Here is a 21,283-nt window from a genome sequence, read left to right as displayed (position 1 = left end):
TCAATTTTCCACATATTTTTAAACATTTTAATAAGAGGATACTGGAGAGCATGAACTGAAGTGTTCACATTTTATGAAACCTAATTTCCACATTAGTTTTGATCATAAGCACAGAAAGATACCATTACATTGGTCTGGACTTTCTGGTGCACTTTCTGCAGCAAAGAGCTATAGAGCACATCAGCAGCTGAGATATGGCTGCTCCAGAACTTTTGATTCATTTGTCAGCATGTCCTACACTCATGAAAACAAGAAAATCAGTTTTATATATCAAGCTTCAGAAGAGAAAAACAGATCACCCATCCAGTTACAATAGAAAAAGAAGGTACCCTTGGACAATGGCTTTCCCTGCAGTTACAAATCATTGACAAATTATTACTATTACAAATTATATCAAAGGGGAACTTCTGTCCAAGTAGGATATGCAAATATTTGACTCAAAGGGAATCACATCAGTTCCATCACAATGACATATTGATCAGCTGTATTTTCTAGACACTGACTTCCTGCTTTAACTCCCAGGCTTCCAGAACAAATGGATTTTATATTTGCAATGATCTCCATAATGGACTGTAAAATTTAGCCAACATAAAAATAAATTCAGTAAACCCTGGTTTTGTTAGGCAGGTGAAGTCAACCACTATTCTAAATCATCATGAAAGGAAAGTCCTCAAGAATTATCTCAGATTTATCAGTCTAGTCTGTTTATATTCCTGTTTTTTCAAGTGATTTGCCAGGCTAGACTTTTCTTCTTTTAAATACCTGTTCCTTCCTCTCTCCCCCTTTGATGAACATCCCCCTGTTATCCTGTTCTCATCCTGGTCCTCGGTTTTCCCTCACCCGTAGTTCCACAGAGCTGTCACGGCTGGACTTGCCTGTCTCTGGTGCCACCTTGGGGCAAATGGTGGTTTGCCACAGAAATACTCCAAAACTCTTCACTATAAATGCTCTGTAATCTCAGTGTGGGCTCCTCAAAACGTTTACTTGAATGATCAGTAATTTCCATACAATTATCAGATTTTCTCTGATCCCAGGCCATGCTCTTGATTATTTCCTAGGTACCCAACCCAAAGGTACAGCTAGATTCCCAACGGAAGAATTTAATAATTTAATTTATATTTTCACCTGCTCAGGATAAAATGCCTTTAAAAGTGACTTGTTCAGTTGATCTTATATCATCCAGAAAAGTTAGTTTTCACAATTTTCAATTTAGCACACAGCATGGGTTTAGAATTAACATAGCCAGTGTTTCTCTTAAAAATTCCTTTCTGGAAGAAATCAAGGGGAACTGAGATAGATGAGGTTTTGCATTTATTTTCATGTACCTAATTTTTGAAAGACAGCAGCTTTATATTATAGTGATTAGAGGATAGTCTTTGTTTTAAATGTTCTCATCACTCAAATGTTATTTAAACCTAAGCAATACTCCAGCCATATTTATGTGTGTATTAGTGTGAAAAGTTCACCCAATGGCTTTTTACACCTCTGGCCTATTTTAACTATTCTGAAGGCCATTAAGTTCCAATAAATTCTATAAGATAACTGACTGGGAGTTCCTACTAATATCCAGTAAGAGAAAAGCTGCAGTTTGAGCTTAGCTGCTGTTTGAGACCTTACAAAAGTTTGTCTTTTCAGCGCAGCAAGGAAGAAGCAAATATGATTGATTTCACTGCTCTGTTTCCCTCCTGGCCATAACTGATCCACTCTCCTGTGTCCTGCTGAGCAACTGACACCCTTCATTCTGGAAATGGGCACAGTTACTAGGATGATTTTAAAATGTGCACCGTGCAATTAATTGCTGCTGAGCAAACGCTGTCAAGATTAGACTTTTATAGCTACCAAAGCTTACATAACAACTTATTAAAAGTAATTTGGGCTGAAGAAGTTTTATCTTTGAGCTTGTACTTGTATTTCAGCTATATCTATTACAAATGTATCAGTAATTAGTATGTTTTGAAGACTACTAGGGCAACTGCAGGAGTAGTGTTTCATGGGTAATTCATATCAGGATTGGGCCCTTAAAGTCTACTTTGAAGATGTCCTTTTCTAGCAATCATTAAACAATTCAAAATATATGTATTTTTTCATTTATACATTAAAAAATTCATTTCACTAAAATATGTGCAAGCTGAGAGGATTTACTTCATATGGCACTAAACCTTACATATTGTCTAAAGCACCATGCACATTCCTTTGGGATATAAATATCAATCTGATTAGCTAGCAGGTCTTGTCAGCCACAGTAACTTATCCCCTGGGGTATCTGAGCTATCACGTGCCTCTAGGATTTCTCTAAAAGGTCAAGAGGACTTAACTAAGGTCTATATAAGTCCTTCCCTATGCCATTTGAAAAATAATTAAGTCAAGAGGACTCTGCTGAAATTTACCTGACAATATCTTCTGTTCTTGGCTTGAGGAAAACTAAGTGCCCAGGTGAGTTCAATGCTTCCTCTGGATCTTTAGAAGACATCACAGTAATTCACAAAAAAAAAAAATGCATGGAAATTACCAAAGATGCCCAAATGCCAGGAAGTTCTATAAACAGATTTGGATTTGTCCTCAGCTTGTACACCTGAAGATTTAACTGGAAATACCAGATGGACAATGTGTATCTGGACTAAGGATGGAGCAGCAGGCTCCTGCAGGGCAGCTCGCCTGCTCTGCCCTGGGACCTGGGCTCACAGCTCAGAGAGCAAGAGCAGTGGAAACTCTTCCCAACAGTATTTTTCATTTTGCAGTTTTCTTGACATGGCTCTTTCCAGTATCCTGACAGAAGCTGAAATCGCTGCTGGTCTACAGAGCTGTCAAGGTAATATTTATGTTTTAAATTTAGCTTTGGAGTTTATCTATCAAATTCCTTTGTCCTTGCTACCCCAAAGTCCCAATTCCAATGGAAACAGAAAACTCTGTCTTACTAAACACAGAAAAAGGACTCAAGGTAATGGAACAGATGCAAGTTTTAATCTTGGCCCACCAAGCTACAGGTACTTACCATAATTTGTGCACTGCAACAGTTTTAAAGATGAAAAAATCCAAAGGCTGAATCCTGAGTCAGAAATCCTGTTTTTTTCAGAGAATAACAATAAAAGTACTGCTGATTTCAATACAAGCCCAATATTTATCATCAAGTTCTACAAATATGTCTTTCAATGAAGTATCTATTTACAAGGGTATGTTCTTGCATGCTGAAGACCACAGTCATTATTTCATTACCTTTGTAGTTATGAGACATCATTGATGGAAAAATTCCATTATCTGATATAAACTCAAGAAAATCAAAGACTGTTACTTGGTGTTTGTAATTACCTTCACTGTACTGCAGAATAGTTTGCTGCTTTTTGATCAAAAAGCTAATTTTTTTGTTCCAGATTTTTGACTACTTTTCTTCATCTCTCCTTGTTTCCATCTCCTTATTTCAGCTGCTGATTCATTTGATTATAAAACCTTTTTTGTCAAAGTGGGTCTCAACTCCAAGTCCAATGACCAAGTTGCCAAAGTCTTTGGAATTCTTGACCAGGACAGGAGTGGCTTTATTGAGGAAGAGGAACTGAAGTAAGTAAATAAAAAAGTTACCAACAGGGTTGTGGTTTATCACTAAAAATGCATGATAAGATCAGAAATATTCTCCTTCCTCCTCCCCCTTTGGATGGAAGACAATCATGTGTTTGTGCACCTGTGTGTGAGTGCTGGTACTGGAGGAGCTGCAAGTCAAATAACAAAGGCAAGGCTGGATCACAATGGGGAAACTCTCTGACAGCACTGAAAATATTTGTTTCATGTAGCAATAACTGACAGACTGTGAAGATAAAAATAGCAGTTCTGCTGTAGCTGCTTTTTATTATTGTAAGATTTCTCTACCAGACTGAATTCAAAGGGCCATTTTTCTCTCATCTTTCTTCTGTCACATGAATTCTACCTTCCAGATCACATTCATCAGACTTTGAAGTTAAAAGTAAGGTTAGAGAAACTCTTGCTGAGACTCTGCATCTTAGGAGAAAGAAGGAAGATAACAAGGGAGGGAAGATGAATTCTGCCACAACAGAGGATTATTTAATTTTGTCTTTTTAATTCAATGAAACCAAGATGTCATCAAGACTTTTTTTAGGCTGTGAAGAAGCATCCCCTTACTTCCTTACCCTCACTCTCAAAGAAGTTAGAGGAAGTTTCACCATTGAAATAGTTCTCAAAAACTGAATCATGCTTGAAATTTTGCAGCTACTACCAACTCAAACCCTGAACACTTTTGGTACTATGCATCTCTCATTTGCTCTCTCACCTTTACCAGACTTTTCCTGAAGAATTTCTCAGCCAGTGCCAGAGCTTTGACTGATGCTGAGACCAAGGCATTCCTGGCAGCAGGGGACAGTGATGGAGATGGTAAAATTGGAGTGGATGGTAAGACTGCCCTTATTAAAATGATAATACCTGCCTCTGAGACTTCCTAAAGGCAGCTCTAGGCACCTGCCCTGCTCCATGTACCGAATGTTATGGATCTGATGCTGAGGTGCTCAGATCTTCTGTGTTATAGACAGGATCTGACATAGAAACAGATCTCTACTCTGCCCCTGGCTATAGTGGTCAGTCCCTTTTCTCATCTATGGAGATTTTTTTAGGAATGGAACCTAAATTCAGTCTATAATTTCACTGCTTTTTGCTAGTGAACTGTGATACAATGTGACACTTAAATGCAATACTTCCTTTGCCTTAAGTATCTATTGTTATGAATACACAATGTGCTGCCTTTAAGGAATGTTTATCAGAGGAAGTAGCGTTAGTTTCCTATTTTAACTCGAAAAATTGGGAGAGAAAATTTTGGGCTGTGTGATTACAAACAGAGGTCCCATTTTATTACTTTTTTCTTCTTTTTCAGAATTTCAAGCACTGGTCAAATCGTAGTCAGCAGTCAAGATAAAGACCAAGATATATGTGCCATAAACAATCTTTCCTATTGCAAACCTACCATTTATTTACACATTTTGCACCCTGAAAGGCCATGAACAACTGTTGGCAAGTGGTTTCATATTGCTGGAAAACATCTGAAGTGGTACAAGCACTACTTAAGCCATGCTGCCAGGTGTTTTAAGCAGAAGGTCTATGCCACTGAGGGACTGAACCAGAATCCACTCTTCACATCTGAATTTAGGGCACTAAATATATAAACATAAATATTAAGAGGAGAAATTGAAAGCATCTCTGTGGGCCATTGAATTTTCAATATTTGCATAAATACAGCATATGTTGTAAAAAATACATAAATACAGCATATGTTGTAAAAAACAGAATTAATAAAATGTCCAGGTGTAAAACCTGTTTATGGTAACTGGTAGCAGTGGTATTTAATCAAGAGGTATTTTATTATTCCATACGTTTTTCTGTCATTCTTTATGCAAGTGACTGTATTTCAGAGACTAAGTAGATTGCAGAAGCTTGCACTAATTAAGCCATCAATTTAAGATCAACTGGATCCAGGATTCATTTAGATTTCTGAAATAGCAATACGTTCAAAATTCCCCAAGGAATCGCTCACCTTCATGCCCAGCCGATGGCACTATTGTTCCACTGCTGAGAAGCTCAAACAGTGTTCTGTGTGCTCCAATGAATTCCAGAACACTCCTCGTGTCCCACCTGCCACCTCTGCAAAAAGCACTTCAAAAACACCATCCCCAGGGCTCCATAAGAGCAACTGGGGGAATGTTGCCTGAATAATCGACATTCTGCTGCTTTTCTTCTCAGCACTGAGAATAACTCAATGCCCACATCTCACAGCGTTGTAAAACACATCAATGTTTGTAAGGAAAGTATCATAAAATGAAGAGTGCCATAAAAAATTGCTAAGAAATTAATCTTTCTTTTCTTTACAGTCAGATTGAAATAGCAAGACAGACATAAGAATGGGGAGAATGCAAAATTCTGAGTAGGTTCTCAATAATTGAAGTTCATTTTGTGCACTAGGTTAGGGTTCTGGTTGAAAAGCGTGGGTGTGATGATGCCACCACAATTTTGTCATAGTATAAACACACAGAGCAATCAAACTGGGCTACAAAAACGAACTAATTGCTAGTAGTACCTAATGAAACACCACAGTGTATCAGGGTTTTGTCTTAGATATGTGACCAAAATAAACACACAGCCAAACAGCCTTTAAAAATATCTAGATGGCTTTAACCAACCCAAACACTATACTTCCAACACTACAGTTGCTCCTACATACTTTTGAAAAAAAATTTGGAGCTCTTGAAAAAGTCATTCTTGGACAATAATCTTGCAAAAACTGGTATGAGTGTCTCATACTGTATTTGTTGGAGGTATTTAAGAAGATGTTTCAACATGTGCAGATCAAAAATCTTAATTTCAAAATTGCCTGTTGATGTCGTTGTGGTTCTGATGCACAACATATTTTATGATGAGACATTATGGAGAAGGAAGGAAATATCAATACAATGTCGGGGAAATCATCATATTACACAAAGTTAAAGCAATCTACAAGACTTTAATGAATACTCAATAATGTGTTCATGCTCTATACATTAGCCAAAAATATATTTCCATTAACTCTAATGAATGAATCAGGTCCTAATATTGTAGAATTTTCTATAAGAGTGAAAAAAGAATCATCCATCAAGCAAATTGGCATTCATTATTTCAATGTCATCTCAGAAGAGCAATTAAAAAAGGGAATTTTGCAGAATTATAACTGCAGCCTGACCGCAGGGCTAAAAGCTCTCATTATTCTCAGAAAATGCTTTGTTTCTCAGCTGATATTATGTTTTATGTTTCCATCATGCAATATGGGTCACCCAGACATTTTCAAGCACTGTACCAACATTAATGGCTAAATAAGAGAGAAAGGCAAAGACAGCTCAGATAACTTCTGAGATAGCAGGCAGCTCCTTTATTTAACCACACTTACTTCCACCCTGATTAGCCTGCTAGGCCTACAAATCTAAGACAATTTCACCACTTACCATTCCATTAAGAACAGTAAAAAATTCATGACAAGTTAAGTCTGGTATCAGCTTCAGTGATCACTCCAGAAAGTTAAGAAGAGCTTGTGACTAGAGAGGTTTTTAGACCTTTCCTTCTTCCAGCATTACCACTAAGCAGATCAGAGGAGAAAAATGCTGCTTTCTTTGCACAAGAATACACTCACTCCATTTCTTTTCCTCTCTTCCTCTCATGGGCTGTCAGGTGAGATTTCTGTTCACTAGGAAATTTCTGTTGCCACTTACCATGGGATTTAAGAAAGCTCTTCAAATTGTACCTCAGCTGGAAATACTGCTGCCTGATCACAAACACAGAGTCCCAAACAGGTCCCTTAGAGTGAACAACATTCTTCTGGAATCAGACATTTGGAGAACTGAGACCTTAAATAGTGGATTGCCTCTTGTCAATGGAATTTTGTCACATGCTTGGTGCATGTGTTTTAACAGTTTGTCTGAACCTCCTTTCTTTAGCCCACTTCTGCTAAACAAGTGACTTTTGATGATTATTTACAATAAAGTTAACTCTAATTACAGGGTAATTTTACTTCAAACCTCACTAAGGGTTACACATCCTCCTATTGCTGAAATTAATGGCTGAAATCCCACTGAAATCAATGGGAACAGGCAGAATACAGAAGAGGTTGGAAGCACCTCAGTGCTATTTGGTTTATTTTACCATGGTTCCTTACACTGTGGGGCACAGTGAAATGCAGCCATGTGCAAAGAGCCTTTGGTAACAGCAGAGTAGGGCTGTGCTTACCTTTTACATAGCACAATAGCAGCATCCAGATTATTTCACAGCCTCCAACATTAAGCCACAGTTATTACTAAAATAGAAAAAAACCCTGAATAATGTAGATTTCTAAAGATGGCTCCATCTGACACTGTCTATAATGCTGACAGCAGACAGAAACATGTTAGACAATTGCATTTAGGGTCAGAGACAGAAAATTGCATTACTGAGTCTCAGAAGAACTTCCAAGCGCTTTTAAAGACAAACACAAATCAAATGCTGTCAGAGATCTTCCAGGACAGCTTTTTAAGAGAAAAAATATGTTTATCAGACAAGTCTTTATGAATTAGTGACACTATTACTCAGCTATGTTAGTCTACTCTGCTGTCATTTTCAAACAGAAATCAAATTCACTCCCACAGACAGATAAGAACATAATCTGAACCGAGGAAAGTTCAGATGGGATGTCCCCTAACGTGAGAGAAGTACCTGTTTTCCTTTAGCTCCAGACCCACTGTGCTGCAGGGTCTATCTTGTATCTTGGGTTCTCTAGTCCACATCTCTGCTCAGTGCTCTGGGTAATGTCCTCTGCCTGCTGCAGGGAAAGAAAGCCTCATCACTGGGGCCTGGCTTTCCTCCTTCAATGTAGCAAAAAAGTCAAATACTTGTGCATGTGTTCAGACTTCTCTGTTAAAAATGGCAAAATACTATGGCCAAGCAACAATTCAAATTAAATGCTGTAACTATTTCTTTATTTCTCTAGGATTAAAGCATTTGCCCTAAGAGACAACTTGAAGTGGCAGGATTTAATTCATTTTGTTGTGAAGGTCCTTTTCAATGATTATAGCTGTGAACACACTAAGATTCTCTGCTGTCACCACTGAGACATCAACACTACTATCAACCACAGAGGTTACTGAGTATCTATTTTAGTTACTTCCAAACTCATTACAAAGGCAGAATCTGTTATCCAGGATCATGATACCATTGGCCCTGACACAACCAGGGCTGAAAGATGGAGTTGTGGGGGTTTGAGAATAGCTGCTGCAGCATCTCTTTACACTCTTGTAGCTGGTCTCAGGTTAACACCTCTCCTCTGATCTCACCTGAGACAACTGCTGATGTTTCTTCTGCATCTGCCACGGCTTTGGTTGATTGCCACTGCTAATTAACTCTGTACTTTATGCAAACCAGAACACAAAGGGTACAAGACTAGACCACAACCTGTCAATGCTTTACCAAAACACAGCTTTCCTCTGACACTTAAAGAAGTAAATAGCACTTGATTTGAAAACAATTGTTTCTTTTGTTTAGATTCCTAAAGAACCTAGAACCTTAGCAGGAACTTATCAATATGAATATTCTGTATTTCTCAGAGTAACACCTTCAAGTTTAATTTTAGAAGTCTGGAAAAAAAAAAAGGCTTTAATATTATTTAATAAAGACACCTCAGGTGGAAACAACACTAGGTATGCAAGTACATAAATATTCAGATGATCAACCCAATAGAACTTTTAGATGTCTCCCATAGAGCAAAAAAAAAAAAGAAAAATCCCCAAAACAACCAAACCAAAGTTAATATTTTTTTCTTTCATTTCATAGGAATGAGTGCTAAACATTCCTGGCAACAGTGCAATACTAAGATTCTGTGTCAGATTTTGAGCTATTGTGAACTGCTCATTACTTAGCAGCTGTTGTTTTGTTTGATTTATTAAGGATTTGCATTATAGTGTTACATTGTTTGCATAGCATCTTTTAAAAAAAACGTCCCATAAATCTCTAGGTTTTGAATGCATAAAGTAATTACAACCACCTAGGTTAACACATAACCAAGAAAGAAGCAAAACAGGCAAATAATTTAGATGTAAAATAGATTATCTCATTAAAATATCCCTTAATATACTAACCCCTGATTATTGCATTCTAATTGTAGTGGAGGGAAACCTGTACTTCAGATGAAGTGTCATTAATAAATAAATAAAACCCAGTAACCCTAAACTCCCACCTGTATCAATGTACAGTGACATCAACTTGATTCTGAAATTCAGCTCTTTTAGGCTTTTGTAGACCATCTTTCAGCCAGGATTAGCATCACTTTTGTTGCCAGCATTGAATTTCAAACATTAAAAGATCTCTTCAAAAGCAATCATAGCAATTATCTCACTTTTATTTGAGATCATATTCTAATATAATACTAATTCTGGCTATTCTACAACTGTTGAATACACATAAAACCAGCTCAGCACTCTGATATGCTAGAGTACATGAGGCAACCAGATGTCATTTTTGAACATTTGGTGCTTATATTTTTAAACAATGCCCAAATTAGTTGCACATCTATTTTGAGCTTGAGCATTATATGCTCACCTTGATCTTGTCATTTTCCTCCATTTCAATTCCCTTGTTCTCATTAACTGTCAATGTCAGTGTTGCATGGCAAGTCAAACACTTAGACAAAGAGAGCAATTCCATGAGTACTGTGTAGGAGCCCGCAGAAACAAAGGGAGATTCCTGTATAGGAACATCTATGGCATTGTCACAGAGGGCTGAAAAAAACCTTTTTCTCTAGAAACATCTTGGTAGTAAAAAAAGAACCCTTCTGCTCAAACTTATATTAACTTCAGATGATCAAAAAGGAGAAAATACAACAGAGTGTAAAAAGGTACCTAAGAGAATGAAAGTTATTGCAGAATAGTTCTGGAGAAAGCACAGAATCAACTTAATCCCCACAGCCACTGCCTGACAGATCATAACACCATGGAAATCTCAGGCAGAAAGCAAAATGAATATATAGCACTGAATGAAGAAGATAAATGGAAAGAACGCCACAAGATCTATGATCAGAGCTTAAGCTAGTACAAATCAGCACTGTTTAATTTGTTTTATCACAAAATGCTAATTTACAACAGCCCAGGGTTCCTAGGTTTACCTGTAAAGTGTTCTTCCAGGTCACTATAACAAATTTTCCTAGTGGAAGCAATAGAATGAGTGCCTGGTTGTTCCTGGACAGCTGGTATTTGGGACCAAAGGCAAGCCTGAATATTTGTGATTTATGCCCTGTTCTTTCACATACAAAATAAGTAGCAAGAAAGTTAAAAGTATCATTAAATTATGTCTGCATTTTGTGTTACTTACACTTTGCATTTCTCTATTCCAGTTCAAAGAGTGTTATGGAACATTTGCTATGATTTACACTTTTTTCACTGTCATTAAACCAAGCAGGAGTAAACCCACTGTGGTCCATTAATTTACATCAAGGCTTAGATATATTTTTTACCCTGCTCCACAGTATAATTTGTAACTGTTGCTACTATAAAAATGTTACATCTTTGGCATATCATGCTATTTCCATGCTATTCCAAAATGAAACAATGTTCATGGAGAAGAGAACATCAGTTTAGATACCACAATTGACTACTACATAATAAATACTAACCAAAATACATATGAGTTTTATTGGCCTCCATCCTAGAATTTTGCCCATATAAACCTCCTTAAAGATGGAAACAGATTTTTGTCTGAGAAGGAAAACCTTCCATCTACTGTTACAAATTTCCATAAGGTTTTTTTTTCCAAAAGTAATACTCTTGAAATATATAATAAACTCTTATTTATTTATACCTACAATTAAAATTTTGTTATTAATGAAATAGATTGTGCAAGTGTATTATAAAATGTATATACAACTATTTCCACACTAACAAAGTCTGATTCCTACAACCTATAGAACTTTCTACAACTAGTAAGCCTATTACTGATTTAATGTAATTCAAAATATTCAAAATGGATTACTAAGTAGGCCAACTGATTATATATAATCTTCCAAGGAATACTGATGACAAGATCAGTTTATTCAGCTTTACCCAGCTCATAGTTTTCTCTCACTGAAGACACTGGTTTCTGTTTTTGTAATTCAGAAAATAGAGTCAGGAAATACAAAGTGAAGCTTACTACAGAAAGATCATCCAAATTAGAAAAGGCTTTTCCCTACCCTAGTGACAAGTTATCTTTGTCAGAATGACACATTGGCACCTCTGATCTGTCATCTCCAACCTCCTTCATACATTCCAAAGGATCAACAGACCCAGGGAACAAACAAATTCATTTCTTTTCACAAGGGTTTGACTGCTGGAGTCACCTTCCAAAGAGTGACTCTCAGGTGCAGAGGTTACCTGTTAACATACTTGGAGCTGAAAGGCTGCTTTGATGGCAGAGTTGTACTTAATTAAGCACTAGTGGATTTATTTTTTAAAAACTGTTCTTTTTGTCCATATTATCTTTGGATATAAAAAGAAAGAAAAGTTTAATTAGTTAAGGAAGAAATTTGAGCCAAGTCTCAATTCAAACATTTGATCCATGGAAGTGTAACCTAAGTAGTGGTTATTGTCACCTTTTGAATCCTTTATAAGACAGAGTGGCAAGCCAGAGCCAACATTACTATTTTGCCTGGTATCTCCTCAGTTATTTTTCCTTTACCTAGCTGAGAAAACTCTAAAGGTGAGCATCTAACTTGAGATTAATTAAATAAAAATTACTGTACTGTAAGTACAACAACCATTGTTCTAAGGTTTTTATTTTAATTGCTGGAATTACATATGGATGCACTTTACATAGATAAGTATCAATTTTCTTTTTATTCTTCAGAGCTGCTGGGGGAGATAATAGAAGTAAACTTTCTTACCTTTTGTTTTCCAACTGCATATATTGTTACTTGTATTGCCAGATTCCATGCATTCCAGTAAGACTATTTATTAGATGAATGGTTACATAGAGTTTAAATATGTGCTGTATTTATATAGGTTGCAGGTAAATGATAAAATATTGATCATCAACTCACAACATGGTTAATGTAATCCATCTCATTGACAGCCATTATTTCTGAACTGCTCTTTTTAAGGAAGTAATGTACTTAAACCTGTAATTTGTTAAGGAATACCAGAGATGGCACTTTGATCAATGAGATTCATCTACTCTTGTTGACCTTATAGGAATCTTCAAAACACAGAAAACCCCAAATTGTTGTAACATGCATTTGTATTCCAAAATTCTGTTTGCAATATTCTATTTTGCACAGGTTTAAAATGAGCCTCACAGACATTCTAAGCCCTTCTGACATCGCTGCTGCTCTGCGGGACTGCCAAGGTGAGAAAACAATTAAAAATCTCAAAGTCTCTTATTTTGTGTAAACTGGGCAAGTTTTACTCAGTCCCAAAGGAATACTGAACAAGTGCATACTTTAAACAGATTTCTGTAATCTCTTTACCCAGCTGTCACAGTATGTTTGTTCATTACTGGTTTATACTGTCAATTTGGAGCTTATCCTCACATGATTTTGTTGGATGTTTAGTAGGGTGTGGGGCAGTATTGCAAATTCATTCATTTTTTGACAAGCTTCACCTACTGATCGTGTTTAGAGCAATTAAATTGTAACAAAGTATCATCCTCCAACCATTTAGGAACCCTGAATGCAGTGGTCTGGGGTTAATTTCTTTATTAATTTATTTTCAGCTCCAGATTCCTTTAGTCCCAAAAAATTCTTTCAGATCAGTGGGATGTCTAAAAAGAGTAGCAGCCAGCTCAAGGAGATCTTCCGGATTCTCGACAATGATCAAAGTGGCTTTATTGAGGAAGATGAGCTCAAGTAAGGATTTTGTTAACTACTTGGAGCTTATTAAAAAAAAAAGCACTTTTTTCATTCCAGAACTTCCAGTAAATGTGAACACAATTTTGCTAAGTGTTGATAACACCTTCAGCAGAATGTGAAAAATATATTTAATAGATAATTCTTACAGAGAAAAGCAATTAGTAATACCTGCCTTTTATGCTCAGTATAGAACAAAATAGCACCCTGGGGTTGGATTTTCATAGAGGACAGAATCAATTCAATCAGGGTTGTGCTTATAAAGCAGAAATACATACAAATAAGATTTAGCTTGCCAAACAAAGCAGTGTTTTAAGGACTTGGCTACTGTGGTAAATTTTTTAGAGATCTCTTTGATTGTACAACAACCATAAAAATACTATAGTGTGAAAATCTAAATCCAAGTTGTTTCCTCCCAAGGTATTTCCTTCAGAGGTTTGAGTGTGGAGCCAGAGTGTTAACCACCTCAGAAACCAAGACCTTCTTGGCAGCTGCAGATCATGATGGGGATGGTAAAATCGGGGCTGAAGGTATTGACTACTTTAAGTACAGAATGAGGCACCCCAGGATGTTTGGAGTGATGTGGGATTCTCTTTCATATTGATGCTACAATAATGTACCCTCAGTGATTTTACTGAAACCCTTGAGTAGCAACTTGTTTAAGGGTGGAAATGGTCCCTGATCTTACACATTCATCTCTGCAAGTACTTTTGCATGAGCAAGTAAAAAACCTTAAGGAACTTTCCTGTTGCCACTCACTCACACATTTCAAGTTGCTCTGAAAGGAACTGCCCCTTATTTCTCCTCCTACTTACTCTAATGTAAGGCAGTGCTGGCATCACTTGGAATACACAAACGTAAAATCAAGGACAAAAGAAGCAGCTGTACACAGGAGAACAAACAGCTCCTACATCAGCTCATTTCCAGCAGCTACTGCCCCACAGACAATCCACTGGGCACTGAAATCATTCTCAACATGCAGCATGTAGCTCTGCATTTGCTCTGCATATAAGGATAACAGAATGATCAAGGGTAACAACGCCAGTACAAGATCCCAGAACAGGATCTGTGCAGGGATGGCTGTTACTTATCTCCAGTGGCAGGTTAAGATCCAGATAGGAAGGAGCAGCTGCATGAGGAAGCAGCATACCACACTCACCGTGTGGAAACACTGGTGTGATTTAATGGCTGCACGGTGCAGAAACCTCCTGATCTCCTAATTCCACATTTCTGTGCCCTGTTTTGGAGACAAAGCACACACACACACAAAAGGCCTGCAGCTAATGGCAGCTTGCCCCGTGAGAGCAGTGAGCTGCCCAGAGGAGCATGAAAGGGGCTTAGGGAATAGCATGCATGGAATGTGCCAGCATGCAGATTCCCCAGCTCACTGCACTAGCAGGACAGAACTCCTCTGTTTCTTTCTTTGGAAGGAATTAAATCCAGTTCCTTAGGAACTATGCCAGAATAAACACACATGATTTATGAAGCAATCTGTATATTAATACAGTCACTAAGGGATGGGACTGATCAGATACCCAAATTCATGGAAGCCAAACATTTAAAGATTCTTTAAAATAACAGTATCTTATTGCATAACTCAGCACCCCAGGATCATACCACATGGAACTGCACAGTGTTTTTAGCTTTAGACCATGCTCTAAATCAACACTTCTCAATGTCTGAAGCATTACAAACAGTTAATGTAACACATGGACTCACTTTTCATTTTTTTTAACTTGAGCTCTTAACTCCTTCTTACTTAAATTCCATGTAAGCCATTCCATTATTTTTGCCTAAGATCAGTATTATGCAAAGAGAAGACCAAAACTACCCTGAATATTTAATTATTCCCTGTAAGTCACCAAAACACACTGCCTGTCCTCGTGTTGTTTAGAAGAGAATATTGAGCCAATGCCTCTCGTCCACACTGATCATCATCATCAGTTAGATAACTTTTTTCTGTTCATTCCTGTTCTAAATCTCTTGATAAGCCACTAATCCTTTATTCCTAACCCTTTCACGTTAATATTTCTTTCATGTAAATATTCTCTTCTCTTTCACAGAATTCCAGGAAATGGTGCAGGCTTAGAGGTTCAAAAGGACCAAACCAGATAGAATTGGGATGAATCTGCAGGAGACACTCCCAAACCTTGAAAATCCGGAATCCCTTATTTAACTTGACAGTGTCTGTTATTTTTTCACCGCCTTAGCAACATAATGAAACACTGATTACTGATTTTTTCATTGTGTGGACTATTTACCATGTTTTAACCTCTACTTTAGCAGACACTTCCCTTAAAAATATCCAATAAAAATTAATCATATACTGTAGCCTGTGTCTATTTTTTTGATTCCTGTATTGCAACATGAGAATTCTTAAACCAAAACTGTTAATCCCTCCAATCTTAAACGTATCAGACCTTCATACATGGAACATCTTTTGAAATGAGTGGGTGTTCTGTTTACAATAGCCCTTCTGGATTAAGGTTAAATTCTCAGAACACTCAGATCTTCATCAAAGACCAGAAGCCCAGATACAGTTGTGAGATAGGTGAGGGTAAAATCTCTTACTGACTTTTTGCTTAAGAAGTGGCTTCTGCATGAGGTTGTTGCAGTTTTAAACCACTCTTTTGCATCAGCCAGTTAACAGATGAGGAAAGCAAAAGCCACATGCTTTCCTGCAGAGAGAAGCCAAAGGAAAGCCCATGAGGACTTGAGGTTTCAGATAACTGTGAGGTTTTAAAGAAGCAGAGAGAAAGCAAGATATCTTCTTGGTGGTATTTTCTTGTTTTCTTAATAGGGAGGCCTGGAAGTGTGGAGGAAGAATTTGTACAAATGCATGTTGAGAAAGCTCCAACTCTCCCTGATGGGCTGGACTGATGTATTAAAAATGTCCCTTACAAATGCATCCATCTCTGGGAATGCTGAAAAAAAGCCTTTTTATGAGCAAACAATTCATTCACTCATTAGAAAAGGAGATATTCAGATGCTCTGATGGACTATTTATACCTTCAGTTGCTTTCTAAACATTAGCAAGTTGCAGGTCACACACATGCAGCTTGCAGAGGCACCACAACACAACAGAAGCCTTTAAGTGAACCGTCCAGTCACTGCAGTTTCAATACATTTCTTCCTTTGTTGCAAATGACTACATTCAAAATTAACTTCATTTCTTCCTTATCAAAAGTCTCTATGAATACTGGTAATTGTGCACAAAAGCACCTAACCCAGAATGGAACTGTTTATGAGATAACCCAGCTCTTCCTGGGCAAGAGACTAATGAGTCTGAATGGGTTTGTGAAAAGGACCAGGTATCTTTCAGAGCACCAGAGTCACAGAGTCCATCCAGTTAATGCTCCCATAGCTGGGCCTTTGTGCTCTCCCAGACTGTGTGTTGCAAGACACACTAACAAAACAGTACTTGAAAAATTTCTGTTGATTAAAACATCCTCATCACCAAAGCAAAAGCATTTTATTTATTTCAATAAATTAAAATTCTCATTGTGAAGAAAAGTCCATGCAGTGCCATCCTCTAAGACAGCCTAGACACCTTAACCCAAAACAAATTCCATAATGATTTCTCCCTGATTCTTCCTCTGTGCTCTCTGCAGCTGCCTATTCTTTTGGGAGCCAAGCAATGGCAAGCCAGTCAAGAAACAACTATTGCCTTTAAAAATAATGTATATATTGATCCACAGTTATTAAAAGTTGTCAATTGAAAACAGAATTTTGTATCATTTCAAGAAGTTTTAAAGCAGATTAATTTGACATACAAATTGTTTGTAAGCTGGTAGACTCAGTACATTTAATATGGTCATCACAATTTTCCTTTTATTGTATAAAAATAATATAAACTGATAAAAAATAATCACTGGATTTTGATACTACTTCTAACATTACAAAATATGCTCTAGAATATAAATCTCTGGAATATCAGTGACTTAAACAGAGCTCTTCAGATTTACACAAGCCAAGGGTCTGACCCATGAACTGAGCATGGCCATTCTCAGAACATAAGATTGATGTCACAGAACAGTCACAAGAAATAAAGTGTGTCCTTGGCAATGAAACCACTCTGATGACAGCAGGGTCTTGGAGTAGTTCACATGTAAGTAACAAACAAACTGCTCTCCATTTCACTGACAATTAAGTGTCCTGACCTTGACTAATCATGTTACATCAGGCAGGGAAATGCCTGTAAAATAAAGAATTTTCCAGGTGCTGTTGCGCTCTGCTCCTTTCAGTGTCAGCCTTTGCACTGTGGACCTCGACAAAGAAACCCAGAGACCAAGTACAAATTCTGTTATTCTCCACTGAGATGCAGTAGGATGCTGGAGCAGGTCACCAAACAGAAAAATACACTTGCCCTACTCCAGATATTCTGAGATCTCTCAAACATCTGAAGTATTGCAGGTAAAGAATGTTTCCATGCTTTCCATCAGGAAAAAAGTACCTCAAAAACCCAGTAGAACAGCATCCACCCCAGCAGATTAAAGTAAGGGAAAACTTGTTGACTTGTAGGAAGAAACATTTAAAATCAAATCATCTTATCACTTCCCCAGGATCCTTGAAACATTAACTCATACTTTTGAATGGTCTTATAAAACATATGATAGTAATAACTCAAACTGAATTTATTCACTGACAAAGATACTTGTCTGCTCCCTAGTCTAAAACAAACCACCAGCAGTAAAGCTCCTAGAGACATGGTATGTAGAATTCCCACTGCTTCAGGCAGGCCCCTGTAATGGAGAAGGCTCCTGGGCAGGGTTTTATTGACTGACAAGGAAGGAAAAACTAAATATACTGACCATTTTTAACCCCCATTTAACATAGGGGTATGGGTGCTCACTGTAAGTATATATTTAATTTATAGGATGGAAATAATAATCAATCTACTGCACTCACCACAATTTGACCATGAGAGCAGCAGTCAGAAATCAGCCATCACTGGCAATCATGCTTACAGACTGCAACAGAAGTTGCAACTGGTTTTCAGAATTGCCAGTTGTACATTGCATACTATAATTCACTAGACATAACTACTATAAAAACACATTTTTAGAAAGCACTAGAATACTTATGATTCCCTTAAAATACAGGTCCCAAGAGTGCTATTACATGTTCACATTAAGTAGCCCCTAACACCTCGTGCCAGTGTACCATATTTGTGAACAGTTAGAATTAAGATATAAAACACCCCATTAGCTTTTTTCAACCTCCAAGCAGAAAAATGCCATGCCTTAAATGTGTCAAACTGTGACATCATTCTTAATGTAATTCTCTTTTTTTGCAGTGCTCAGAATGGAAATAATTAACTTATTAATACAATCCATCTTCAGAGCTGAAATTCTTTTAACTGCCTAGCCCCTTCCTCATCTTCTCTTCCCAGCTTTTCTGCAGATGCAAGCTAGTAACATTAAACAAACAAAAACATTTCAATATCTCAAGTTTTGCCTGAAAGCAGTTTTTCAATAATTGCTACTCAGTAACTTTGCATTCTTAATGATAACCCAAGCTAGTGTGAAGTTACTGCCTTCCTTTATGAAATCTCTGGTCCTGCAAAGCAAATGTATCCATTATTAAACCATTACTCACCACGACACCCCCAGCACTGCTCACGTTCCCTGACATCACTCTGAGAAGAAGTCTGAGGGATGTGAAGGCTGTCTCAGCAGGAGCCCAGCTCCAGCTGCACTGGTGTGTTTTCCCACACAGCTCCACAGGCCTGTTGCAGTGTTAACAAAGCGTGCAGACCAGGGATACACAGGCATTGTGCTTTTTGCTGGATCACAGCATTATTTTGTAATTTATTTGCTAAACTAATCCCAAACTGCTGAGTCCACGCATTTGTTAACACATTTAGACCACATACTGTCAATGGAACAGCTATTTGAGCTGTCAGCTGTATTTATTTAAAGCTGTCAACTCTAACACTCAGAGTGACTTATAGTACACCTTTTTCTGAAGCCTGCTACTACACAGCTGATGGAAGTGCTCAAAATAGTATCCAGAAATAGGCTCAACAAACCAAAACATACGTCTCCAAAGTACTATTTCTTACTTCTATGTACTTTCAGAAACAAATTGGAAAGCACTCATAAAGCTGTTAATTGTTTGTCCCTTGATGCAGGAGTTGTCCTGCAAATTCCCAATGTACTTATGCAGCAGTTTAATTTTACATAATCATGGGCTGGGAATCACATTTCAAACTCGGGGTGATCTGATGCCACTTTGCAAATGTCAAGGTGTGGTGTTACTGCACATACAATTAAGAAGATGGGATGAAATTGGAACCACAATCGAAGTTTCTTCATGCCCTGTTAATGTGCACATTAGAAATATATTAATTTAATTGAATTTTTTATCACTTGCTCACTGTAGATTCTCACAAATACTTCCACCAAAAGCAATGTCAAGTTACAGATGAGGTTGCACTGAACAGAATTATATGTTAGCAATCACTACACATACATTAATTCCCTTCCTAGGGAAAGCTGGACATGCAAACACCTTCCTCAGCAATCCCTCTTCACAGTGAGGACCCAATGCCCAGCTCTGTGTACCTCCACAATATCTCCCTTGCAGCAGTGTCTGTACTGCAGCAGTAAACAGGCACCCCAAGTCACAGCCCAGGATGTCCATCTTGCTAAGTCCTGAACAAACACACAGCTAAACTAAACATTTTAAACATTTCAACCAACACAAGTAAAAATCTACAGTCACTGCTGTTTTTTAGTTGCTTTGGTAAGAAATTATTTAACTTGATAATCAATACTACCAATTTTAAGAATTTCCTTGTTTTGCTGAGTAGTATAACAAATTAACTTCCCCTCTGGCCTGATCAACACCTCATCCCTGCCTGCAGGAGAACACAAGCAAGGAGGGGAATTTGGCTCCTTTTGTTTGATATATTCAGTCCTGACTGGATGTTCCCAGAAATTGTCTCAAGTGTGCTGCACCCTTCAAATGGACAGACCTCAACGAAAGGGCCTTTCTGCACACACTGCTGAATTTTAACTCTGAGCTGTAGGGTAGGAAACGAGAATTACTGAATGTGGATATCTCATCCTGATGCATTTGGCCTGGTCCTTCCTCAGACCCTGCTCAGGGAAATGCTGGGGAGCTCAGCACAGCAGGGTCTTCCTTCATCCTGCCTGCTGGCAAGGGGAAGGAGTCATCTTCTGCTCTCTCTGAAAACATCACAAAATGATAATGCAGATTCTTTCTGCAGCTTTGCAAACATTTTCTCCAGCTGTTCTGAGCTGGACTGTCTGGAAGTGCTCTGTCTGTGGTGTGGCTCAGCCTGTCCTGTCACTCCTGCCTGTCCAGGAGGAGCTGCTCACTCTTGAGCAGTTTGGGTTAAACGCCACCTGTGCAGGCAGGAGACAGCCAAGGTGGTGGTGATCTCTGCACCCAGGGAAAGGAGCCTGAACTCATACCCATGAACTCACATATCCAAACTGCAAGCTGAGCCATGGCACAAGGCAGGAGGGAAGGGATGCAGCTGACTCCAGCGGGATTTGGTGCCATGGAACAAAGAAGTAGGAATGGGATGGAGCTGACTCCAGCAGCCCTGGGGGAAAGAGTGGTCATCCCTCTCTGGCTTACACTGTTCACTTTTTGAGTGCACACATTAAATATTAAATCACTGCAGTCTTAGAGCATCTCTATTCCACACAGTGCTCCTACTGCACTGGGTTGGATTCTCAAGGAATACATCAGCTGCTGAGGCTGAGGAAAACTACATAGATTATGCTACTGGCAATTAAAGTAAATATAAACTAAAAGTGATGATAGGAACTGAAATAATAACAGAAGGAAAAAAATTACAAGAAATATTACCCCAAAAATCAAGAAATATTGTGTTTTTTCAGATTCAATTTGGCACAACTTTAAGACAGTTTACTAGTACATTCTTCTAAA

General features: G+C 37.9%; 2 protein-coding genes across 2 annotated transcripts; both read left to right on the top strand.

The window, feature by feature from the left end:
- Positions 1-2,290: 2,290 nt before the first annotated feature.
- Positions 2,291-5,320, top strand: LOC132335367 (parvalbumin beta-like). The gene is made up of 5 exons (XM_059861851.1): positions 2,291-2,433; positions 2,739-2,809; positions 3,420-3,552; positions 4,286-4,395; positions 4,871-5,320. Exons 2-5 carry the CDS (start codon positions 2,749-2,751, stop codon positions 4,894-4,896), a joined length of 330 nt encoding a protein of 109 aa, XP_059717834.1. The 5' UTR covers positions 2,291-2,433; positions 2,739-2,748; the 3' UTR covers positions 4,897-5,320.
- A 7,477-nt stretch (positions 5,321-12,797) lies between these two features.
- On the top strand, positions 12,798-15,575 carry LOC132335277 (parvalbumin, thymic CPV3). Its single transcript, XM_059861659.1, has 4 exons — positions 12,798-12,858; positions 13,225-13,357; positions 13,778-13,887; positions 15,421-15,575. Exons 1-4 carry the CDS (start codon positions 12,798-12,800, stop codon positions 15,444-15,446), a joined length of 330 nt encoding a protein of 109 aa, XP_059717642.1. The 3' UTR covers positions 15,447-15,575.
- The last annotated feature ends 5,708 nt before the right edge of the window (positions 15,576-21,283 follow it).

The sequence above is a fragment of the Haemorhous mexicanus genome, chromosome 17 (assembly GCF_027477595.1).
Source record: "Haemorhous mexicanus isolate bHaeMex1 chromosome 17, bHaeMex1.pri, whole genome shotgun sequence".
NCBI lineage: Eukaryota > Metazoa > Chordata > Aves > Passeriformes > Fringillidae > Haemorhous > Haemorhous mexicanus.
The sequence above is the reverse complement of the archived record's forward strand: the minus strand, read 5'-3'. Positions and strand labels throughout refer to the sequence as shown.

Bases quoted from the DNA above. Each gene is read 5' to 3' on its own strand.
- LOC132335367 (XM_059861851.1), top strand. From the start codon at position 2,749: ATGGCTCTTTCCAGTATCCTGACAGAAGCTGAAATCGCTGCTGGTCTA. The intron at 2,810-3,419 runs GTAATATTTATG...TCCTTATTTCAG, and splicing joins TGGTCTACAGAGCTGTCAAG to CTGCTGATTCATTTGATTAT. The intron at 3,553-4,285 runs GTAAGTAAATAA...CACCTTTACCAG, and splicing joins ATTGAGGAAGAGGAACTGAA to ACTTTTCCTGAAGAATTTCT.
- LOC132335277 (XM_059861659.1), top strand. From the start codon at position 12,798: ATGAGCCTCACAGACATTCTAAGCCCTTCTGACATCGCTGCTGCTCTG. The intron at 12,859-13,224 runs GTGAGAAAACAA...ATTTATTTTCAG, and splicing joins TGCTCTGCGGGACTGCCAAG to CTCCAGATTCCTTTAGTCCC. The intron at 13,888-15,420 runs GTATTGACTACT...TCTCTTTCACAG, and splicing joins TGGTAAAATCGGGGCTGAAG to AATTCCAGGAAATGGTGCAG.